The sequence below is a fragment of the Tenebrio molitor genome, chromosome 8 (genome assembly GCF_963966145.1).
Source record: "Tenebrio molitor chromosome 8, icTenMoli1.1, whole genome shotgun sequence".
Lineage (NCBI taxonomy): Eukaryota > Metazoa > Arthropoda > Insecta > Coleoptera > Tenebrionidae > Tenebrio > Tenebrio molitor.
In genome coordinates, this window is record NC_091053.1 from 6,486,046 (window position 1) to 6,496,432 (window position 10,387).

General features: G+C 36.9%; 1 protein-coding gene and 1 long non-coding RNA gene across 4 annotated transcripts; one reads left to right on the forward strand and one right to left on the reverse strand.

Moving 5' to 3' along the window:
- The first annotated feature begins 49 nt into the window (after positions 1 to 49).
- LOC138136160 (uncharacterized) lies at positions 50 to 916 on the forward strand. Its single transcript, XR_011161181.1, has 2 exons — positions 50 to 207; positions 289 to 916. It is a non-coding gene; the product is annotated as an uncharacterized lncRNA (long non-coding RNA).
- A 6,170-nt stretch (positions 917 to 7,086) lies between these two features.
- LOC138137018 (protein disulfide-isomerase A3-like) lies at positions 7,087 to 9,647 on the reverse strand. Of its 3 annotated transcripts, none has more exons than XR_011161529.1 (2): positions 8,020 to 9,647; positions 7,087 to 7,956 (listed from the first exon to the last, which is right to left on the reverse strand). XR_011161529.1 is itself a non-coding variant. In XM_069056319.1 (2 exons), the coding sequence occupies exon 1, from the start codon at positions 9,565 to 9,567 to the stop codon at positions 8,077 to 8,079; it is 1,491 nt and encodes a 496-aa protein (XP_068912420.1). In that variant the 5' UTR covers positions 9,568 to 9,647; the 3' UTR covers positions 7,087 to 7,956; positions 8,034 to 8,076. The 3 variants fall into 3 exon arrangements, 1 of the variants encoding a protein (XP_068912420.1); XR_011161528.1 differs by having other exon boundaries at positions 7,087 to 7,965; XM_069056319.1 differs by having other exon boundaries at positions 8,034 to 9,647.
- Between the last annotated feature and the right edge of the window lie 740 nt (positions 9,648 to 10,387).

Consider the following 10,387-nt stretch of genomic DNA (forward strand, 5'->3'; position numbering starts at 1 on the left):
CTTTATGATAGTCACAAATTAAATTTATTTTTGTCTCAATCAAAAGTGGGATCAAGTGGGTTGCACTTGTAAATGTCAATTCTGACATTTCTCCCATTTTCGTTACGTCAATTTGCAGAATATGTCTGAGGGTTGTAAAGATTAAACACCATCCAATTCATTGTGATTATTGCGATACAATTCAGATTCGCTTTGATCATGGCAAAGGTAAATAATTGATTGGATTGTGTAAACCCCAATCTGGCGGTATGCTAACAATCAGATCCATAATTTAATTGTTATTTGCAGCTCCCATTGTGATAAAATTTTCACCTGAAGTGTCTCCACGGTGCACCCGCAATAATAATAACGGATTCGTAAGCGGGATTTCATTAGCGATGCATAAGCCGCAGTCAGATTTATTTTAAGACACTACGCTGGTACACTTAAGCTATTTGCTTCGAAATTGTTAAATGGTGATAAGCGCGCTTTAAATAAAGACAATCAGCATGACTGACTACCGTAAAGCCCGAAAACTGACTAATTGCAGCGGTGCAAAGTTCGTTTGCATGTTTGCAACATCTCGAAAACGCTCAATGGAATTCCCATCGGAGGCCCTGGACACTCAAGGATGGCCAACAATTGATCACATTAAAGCTAGTAATCTTTATAATTGGCTTATATAACCCGCATGTTGGAAAAAAACCGAAAGGAAGGTTGACGGGAGCGACTCATCTGACGAGGAACGTACCGGGAAGACAAATCCCCTTTTTCTAAATTTAGAGGCCTTCGTATTTACGTTGTTATTATTTATTTGTCTTGGCAACAAATTCCTATAAACGTTTCAATGTTGTCTTGTCTCAACTATTGATCTTGGGGTCAAGTTGTCGCATCCTCTTGTTTTTTGACATTTCCCATTAAAACAAATTGAACAAGATCGCTTCTGTCGGACTGTTGTTACGCCAATTGCGAGATTTCGTCACTCCAGTTAGGAAATTTGCAATCGGATTAATTACATCATTTCGACACACGTGGAAATATGAGCGAATTTCTCGGCTAAGATGACTTCGCAGGTGCGTTAACCCCTGGACTCGACAGCTCCAGAAGTCCAGTGGAGTGTTTACGCGAAAAATGATCGTTAATTTTCGTTTTATTGACCGTTAACTCTCGTTATTATAACAGTTATGATTAACTCGCGCCTTTTCCTTTTAAACCGCATTTTATAAGATAATAAACAGCTGTTCGATGAACCCTTTCCTATACAAATGTTTCAAAATCGATGAGTTTTCTACATATTTTTGTAATAAAGAAGGTTTTGTGTGCGTAATAAACCACCTGTTCCAGCGTAATTTTCTGATCCTGTCCACGGGGCGTGTAGAATTTCTGTAATTAGTATTTCCTGTCGGGTACTAAAAAGACTTTCTCATCGCCTGGCGATGATGACGATATGTTTGTTGTTGAATTTTTTACGTGTAGTACTCCACATCATTATGTAAATTGTCGTTTCCAGTAGATTTTGTAAATTTGGAATCGTATCATGACCACGATCTACTTTTAAAGGACAGTTCGATTGCATTTGTCCACAGTTGAGTGACCCCGCGGATTTCGCAATCAACCATTTGATAAGATAACACAGAACAATATAACTTATGCATTTGACAAATTCAAGTGTGCCGACTAATTTTTACCAGTATTCAAGGTTCTATTTGTTTGATTACCATCGCACTTTTCGGTTTTATTATTAACTGCTTATTTACAAATCATTATAAGGTCAATGCGAATCGAGGTGAGTTGTTTCGGTTCAAATTGGTCGTATTTTTATCTAAATATTTTAATCTTCAAATGCGCGAAACGAAGTTTTTACGATAAGTTATTGCGTCTTTCTTAAGCGATCATATTGTTATCAAGATTTACACTTATCACAATCACGTAAGTCATAAACCTGATTATGTTTTTTAAAAAGCCTTCAGGAATTAATCAATTACAATTAATAATGTGATTAATTCTGTGATACATTCAACTGTCATCATCACTTTTATTTTTATCACATTTTTTGCGTCAATTTTTCTCGTGTGAAAAAATTTGAATAAAGAAGCAAGTATAAAGTCCATTCAAAAATCAAAAAACCACCAACGTCGCATTTTCCTCGATAATTACTATCGGCAACCCTGTCTAGTGTAAAATTTGGTGCGACTTTTAATTTTGAGGTTAAATGTTTATTAAGTGTCTTCTTTTTCTGGGCATGTTTAAGTAAAAATAATAAGAATCAATAAATAAATGAAACGTGCTGCTAATAAAACAATATGAACGAAATTCAAAGCAATTGAATTTTATTTTGAATCAAATAAATGTCATAATTTATAGTCACCAACATAGTATGAAAAAATATCTACCTAGGGTTATTTAAATTTTACCAACCTAAAGCAACAGGTGGTGGTTTTTTGATTTTTGAATGGACTTTAGGTAGTCTTTATATTCCAAAATGAGTTTTTATTCGTTGTTGTTTTAATAATGTAATTAAATTTAGAACGCGTCGATGTTAGTTTTTGCACTTTATCAAAAATTTAAACGTGATTTGCTTTCATTTGGACAACAATTCCTTTGATTAATAAAATATTAAATTTGTTAATAGAACAATTCATTTTCGTCATACATTTATTATAACAATGGACCTGCCTGTGGTGTATGAAAGGCTTCGCAAACTAATCGATTTTATAAAAATGTTCATGTGTGTTAATTGAATTTTACCAAAGTAGGAATATGGGATATGAAGAGTAATTTTTATTTCGCAATTTAGTATTTATTGTTAGACTGTTTTGTTGTAAACTGGTTCCTCCAGAAAGAAGCACCAAGAAACGAGAACTGTGACTATGAATTCAAGACCCTCCAAAATGAGCCATTAAGTAAAAAACGAAAATTGGAATTGTGAATGTAAAAACCATTAAAAGACGATGAAGTCGTGATTGTGTAATAGACGCCGCTCAAAAAGAAAAGACATCAAAGAAACTTAGCGATAACTTGCGTCCTGATGGAGCAGTTCACTAAAGTACGAAAGCCTTGCAGGCTATGTTAATGAAACTGAGGATTTCTTCCTCGATACAATGAGTACTCGTTACTCGTTGATTTGGATTGTTTCACCTTTTGCTGCTAAAAGAACACGTTTGATTACAACAATATATTTTTCTGCTAACTGGAGCAGTTACAAGACAAGTGATCTTTTAAAAACCAATCCTATTTATACCATACAAATACCCCGCACAGGTACCTAGAATGAAGGGGTAAGGCCCAGTTCTAAAGGGTGGATGGTGCAGGTGCCGGACAGCCCGAGTAAAAACCCGATTGTTGAGGAATGCAAAGCTATTTTATCTTTGTATCCTGCAAAACTTTTCTTCGTACATAAATACTCGGAATTTCCGTTAATAAATATGCCAATGGCCAAAATTTGACAACCTGGGAGCCAGTGGTGTAAGAGCTAGGATGCTCAAATTTTCAATGCAAAAGACATGAAAAGATCTGACAAGATATTAATTTTGTGCCAACACCTTTATTATCGTATTCTCGTAGTTACTTCATCCTAAAGGACCATGGCGTTAAAGTTATTAGATTAGTTTCTAGAAAGAGTCAAAATTGAAACTTTGTAGTGATGATTTCTCAGAAACAACTCAACATAGTATCACCGTTTTTAGGGCGAATATTTTATTTTGTCAAATAGAACGTCTTCTATCTTGAGCCATCTAGTTCAAGAGCAAAAAATGCCAAAAATCTGCAATGGAATGGACTTTGTCGTCTAAAAAAATGTTGCGACCATTCTGTCGTAACTTTTGACCCCCTAGCGCCTACACCTCTGTTAGAAAATTTCGAACAGCGGCATATTTTATAACGTAGATTCGGAATATTTAGATACATATGAACAAAAGTTTTGTGTGAAACAAAGATAGCTCTAGGGGTGAGAAGGGACACTTCCAATTGTCCGGGCGTGACTTTCCCACAACATATCAGAAATGGGATCGTCGAAACTGTAGCTAATATATCGGAGTTGTCGTTGAAGAGTCGATTGTGAACGCACCACGGATTACGGATCACGTGCTTAAATCTAACCTCACTTTTTGCGTTGTTTGTGTTTTATTCTGCAGACTGACAAGTGGTGCGTTCACAATCGACTCTTGAATGCCAACTTTGACGGGACATTTAAATGAACCCCCGATATTTACTATGCACAAGTAGTTTCCCTAGATACTAAAGAACAATACAAATTAAAGAATTATGGCGTATTTTTCAACTATATTTAAGTTCGTTTCAAAGTTTTCTTGCCAGAAATTATGTGGGTGCTAAGTCCGAAGGGTCTGGTGGCAATTCCTTTAATTTCAATTTTTTTTGTATTTTCTTTGCTGTTTTTCTAAAAGCACATTCACTCAAGTTACTCAAACACCGCTTGATCAACTTCTAATCAATTGCAGTTTTGGTTTTGTACTCGTATGTTCCAGGTCTTTGCTTACTCCACCTTCTGATTTTTAAATATAACACAGAGACCAACTTTTTTGTACCAAACATTATTGCTGTACTTTTTTCCTCCCACAATCTTCTATTTTTTTCTTTCCCAAAAAGAATTTTGCTTAAATACTGTAAAGGTAAACATGTATAGGTGCAGGTGCAGAAATAATACATTTTTGTCGTAATTATCATTCTCTGACACAGTAGCAAATGCTCTATTGTGAAACGAACATTTCCTAAAAGGAAGGTGTTGTGTGACATTAAATGAAGTGATGAAGTGATCCTTATTCTATTAAATTGTGATATTGGGGTCATGACTTTTGAACAATTTGAAAAAAAGACAATGTTGACATTTTGTGGATGTAATCAAGTAGTGAAATAATATTTATATTATTCAACGAGCCGGTAATGATGGCTATTACTCATGAGGATGATTTTGTGTCATGAACTAAAGGCGAGTGACGTAATTCAATCGAGTGACTATAGCCATTACCCGAGAGTAGCATACTGACGTTTTACAAATATACCTATATAATTACTTTGCATTGATTAGCATTACATTAAATTTGCGACTGGACTTCATAAACTAGTTGCTATTATATTTGCCGTGCATATTGAAATTATTATACAACGGGCCCCTTATCTAATAAAAATCACTTTAATAATAATTACAGTATGTAGGTACAATCGCGGCCATCCAAAAGTGAACGATAGCTTGCGAACGATCAATTTTCTTCTAACTTTGCAATTGATTTAACGTTGTATGTATTATAGGTACAGGATGATTCAAGTTTTACTGCCCGCACGATTAAATTAGTAAAAATTACGAAACTTTAAGATTACATTCCTTTCATAGAAGGCTTCAAATGTGTGCAACCAATTTTCCCGTATCGCTTCATTCAGAGCCATAAAATGTAAAAAATCCATTTTGATCCAAAAAAAATTTTTTTTCGTGCACGCTCATAATTCACAATTAATTCACACAATGAAATTCGTATTGAAAGAAAATTGTTAGTTTTTGAATTATTCCAATTTTAACATTAAGAGCGAAAAATGACCAAGATTTACAACTGCAGTGTCATAAATAAATACTTCATTGTTGGTAGACATCTGTTGACAACTTTTCGAGTAATTCTTAAGTCCCTAAAGGATACCATAAACTACCCATGTCAACCTCTTTTGTGGAAGTGACCGCTCAATTTAATAATAAATCATAAATTATAGCTAAATCTTGCACTTTAATATCAAATTCCATTTATTTCGGAAACCGGCGATGTTTTCATAATTTCAATGACACCAAATTTTTCCTAGATGTTTGAAAGGACTCTCATCCAAAAATTATGCAAATTAATGTAGCGGTTATTGAATTATAACGAAATATTTACGTGTTCCATTAAAAAAGTTTAAATTTTTACAGAATGTTCTACAGCGATGCACAATCATTCCTGAATTTTTTGTGAATTTTAAATCGATTAGAAGTGGGTGTTTTCGCTCGGGCGGTAAAACTTGAATCACCCTGTACAATATGAGTAGAAAATAGTAGTATTGGACCTTTTTTGGCACGAGTGGGCCTTTAAAACGCTCGTTTAAAAAAGGTCCAATTTAGACACGAACGAGTTGAATACAACGTTTTTTTGTTCGACGAGACCCTTAAAGGCTCCAAATCGCTTAAAACCTTTAAAATTAGCTTGATGTTTCGTTTTGATAAGTTGTGACATTTATCAAAATCCGTTCACATAGGAGAAAATTCTCAAATTCTGACAGTGTGGAACAAAAAAATTATTTGCAACTGTTTCACTTGTGTTTTTTTATTAATTTCTCTAAACTGACAACAAAAATGTTATACTGGAATATTGAGTACCCTCAATAATGTGAAAAGAAATCATTTGAAAATTTTCTAGAATTGTGAATGTATGGAAAAACACCATGATTGGAAACGTTTTATAAATTGTTGATAAAGTATTTCCACAAACACTTCACTGTACAATGCAATGCCAATATGTATCTAGTTGTAGATAAGTAAAAAAATTTCAACTATTTACATTACATAAGTAAAAAAAAATTCTTCTTTTTTACCATTTGGTTTGTCCTCGATTCTACGAAAATACATTTTTGTTAAAGTTGGACGGTACTAACCGCAAAAACCGCCATTATCCCACGTGAAATTTTCTGAAAACTGTTTATTTAAGTCATGTAATGTACAATAACACAACATTCACCGCCGTCATCCTTGTCCCGCCGATAACCGCAAGGCCATAATAATAATAAAGTTATACCAGAGCGAATCGATAAAAGAACAAATATCATAGTGGAAGTTGTAGTATCACGAGGGTGTGTATCTAAGGGGTGGCCTGGAATATTTCAAGGAGTGGACTTTAGGGTGGGATAATCAATACAAAAATTGATGAGAAGCGAGACCATCGCTAAATTACGATCTACCAGCTGTTCACTAGAAAAGTAGCACGCGACATCTCCAATTTTGGTAGTTGGAATGTCCATTGGATAATCTAGGCTAGGATGGGGCCTTCACCAAACAACTGCATTCATTTGATAATTGCATTGGGGTGTGTTATCTTGCTCGTGTTTGTGGTCATGGCAGAAGCGGTCACGCCTTAGTTTCGTTCTCTTTAAAAACGTAAAGTAGCTACTGAAATACATATCGGGTGTTCATTTCAATTTATCTTCAAAGTAGGCGTTGAAGAGTCGATTATGAACGCACCACAGATTATAGATCACGAATCAGCTGTGTAAATCTAACCTCACTTTTTGCGTAGTTTTTATAGTGATGCGTTCACAATCGATTCTTCAACGCCAACTTTGAGGATACATTTAAATGAACACCCGATACAAACAAGACTGAAAAACATCAAACTCGACTGTCAACTGTTGTTGCCTACCAATTTTTGACAGCTTGACAATTTTGTGATATATATATTGTTAAATTTTGACAAAAGTAGAGAGAGTTCAATCAGGACAACCAATCAGAAGACAATACATATACATATTCAAAATTGTAAGTGCAGTAATCATTTCTAACATAATTATTGCAACACCAACCAAATTTTATACAATTGTCAATGTTTGACATAAATATGCTTAACCCAACAGAGCAATTTTCACCATTGTGTAAATCAAAAGAAAAAGAGAAAACGAAGAAGATAGTGTGGGATTCGAAATAACTCACCAGACACTACTTTTTCTCGTGAAAAATAGAGAATGGTTTACTTACCCACTTGTTACAAGAAAAAAAAAACAATGGAAATATGTATCTGACTTTTTACTTAATTTTCTAAACCGCCTGAAGCTCAACAGAGTAAGTAAAACTGATTACGTATGTACATTTTTGACAGTTGACACCTGGTGACCAAAAACCAAAACCAAACTACACACCATGACCATAGCCAACCAAATAAAACTAATTAAAACAAGACCAGAACTGAATCAAGGTCAACTACACGATTCTCAGCTTCGTTCCCTTTTCCATATCTGAAATCACTGTTTTTTATTTTAAAAAACTTACAAAGAATAAAAAATAATCAAAATGCATACACTTAGTTTCTCACTTTAGACATTTCAGAGACAAGAACAAAATCGTCATCACATTGTTCACAATTCGTCTTTGTCCAACTTGTAGGAACCATCTCTGTCAAAATCGTTCAACTCGTTCGTGGCCATTTTGGCGACAAATTTGATGACTTGTTCTACGTTCGGCTGCCCGTCATACAAAATGGGATGCTTCTTTTTCTTCTTGTTCAAAAAATAAACATTTGGAAGCGGTTTACCTGCGAACATAGCCGGCACTTCATTCTCGGTGGTGTCCATTTTGACAACATTCACGTTGTCATCTCGAAGCAAGTCCGCGACTTCCCTCAAGACTAAAGCGAATTTCTGCGAACCACCGCTCCAAACAGCGTACAAATTCAGAAGTATATCTTTGGTGCTGTTGAGGACAAGATGCTCGAAGTTCTGGGCATGGGCGATGAGCACCGCGCCGTCGTTGTCATGTTGAAGGAAGGTCTTGGACTTGATGTAGGGCGTCAACTTTTGATCCAGGAAGTCCCTGACGAAAGCATCGAGCGCCTCGTTGGAGAACTCTTCCGTCATGAAGTACTTCTTGCTTTCGAGATCTCTTAAGATCACCACGGGCTTCATGGTTGAAATGTTCTCTGTGACGTCGGCAACCTCCGCTTCGAAATCGTCGACAGCGCTGATGGCAAATTTGACGTCGTTCTTGTACTTGTGGGCGACTTTGATTACTCGGTTCCTCCAGTAGTTGATTTCTTTGCCCCCTTTGTGGTAGTCGACGGTGTAGTAGACCACGACGAGAGGGTTAGCGAAGTTGTAGCGATTAGTAGGGACGCGGTGGCCCACCAGTCCGTGGTAGCCCTTGATGATGAAGTTCTTTATCTCTCCGATCACCGTCCTCCCCGTAAACAGTATCCTCTCGTCTTCATACTTGTTGTGAAGACATCGAGGTCTGAACAACACAATCCCATCCATGACTCCTTGCTTGATCAAGAGTTTCTCGCAACTGGAGTACACGAAGATCACCGATTCCTTCATTTCTTCGGCGACTTTGAAAAACATTCTCTTCAGTCGGGTGTCTTCTTCGAAGAAACCTGCGACCACCACGTCATCCTGTCTGTTCAAGAATCGCTTCAACTCGTCGATGTTCTTCAGCTCCAAGGGACTGGGCAAAACTTGCACTCTCATGAACTTTACTATATTTAAGGAGTCTCGAGCCCCGGTGTACTCCTTGACGAATTGACCGTTGTGATAGAAGTACAAAACCGGGAGAGTTGGAAGATTCTTACTCGCACAAGTAGACCTTCCAGCTCGGGAACAATCGATCTTCCCAAAAGCTACTGGAAGGTTTCGCTCTTTCAAAATATCAGCTGCGGCAGCGTACTGGGGGCGGATTCTTTGACACAAGCCGCTCCACGGGATGAAGAACATCACCATAATGTCCTTGTGGAAAGTGATCTGTTTGTGGAAGTTGCTGTCGGTCATCTTCAGAACATTTTTGTCGCGGGCCAGACACGTTCTTAGCCAAAGGAGAAGCACCAAAACTTTGGATATGTTCAGTTTTAGAATCATTATCACAGAAAATTTTGTTGACAAGTGCCAAGAAGTAGAAACGTCAAGTAAACGTCACTTTGGTCATTGCCAACCTGGTGCTTTCCTCTTGAGGAAGAGTTTTTTTAAATGAGGGGGACATCCTGACCGGAAACTGGAATCTCACATATTTACGACCGAAAGCTCGTATAAACTTGCTTGGGTCGTAAATCTTTCCAATGCTCGTCTTAGCTTTATTAGTGGGGTAAAAATAAAAATCCCTGGGAAGATACAGTGTAACGCAAGAAGTTCTACATCGCATTTTGATAATTCCGTCGTTTTAAATTTAATCCAAACAGCAATAAAGCATTCGAGGACGCGATAAGATTACGCCACCTTCGTCATTCATTTAGTGGGAAGAGGAGTACCGCAGTTACACATTCGCATTATATGAAAATTTCTTTTTCCCTCGCCTCCGGTTTTATTCCCCCGGAATGTTTCATGAGGTGGCGACCTTTTGACCCTTCGACCCGTAAAAACAAGCCGTGTAAATTTGTGCCTGTAAGGCTGGCCCTGAATTATGAAGGCAATTAGGTCAAATATTCATCTGGTCTGGACCATCATCCGCAAACACTTGAATTTTTATTGTCGCAATAAAAATTACGGCGCTCGTAAAATATGTAAGTGACGGTCGTAAATAGCCCCGCATCTATTGAAAACGCCGCAAATAGATCGATGGAATTCCGATCGGTTCCAAACGAGGAACAATGGGAGAGCGCAAGATCAAGCCAAGCAGTGCTTGGTACGGATTTACGATTTAATGTTTGGCCTTGAACGGCAGCCTTGATCTTCATTGCATAAT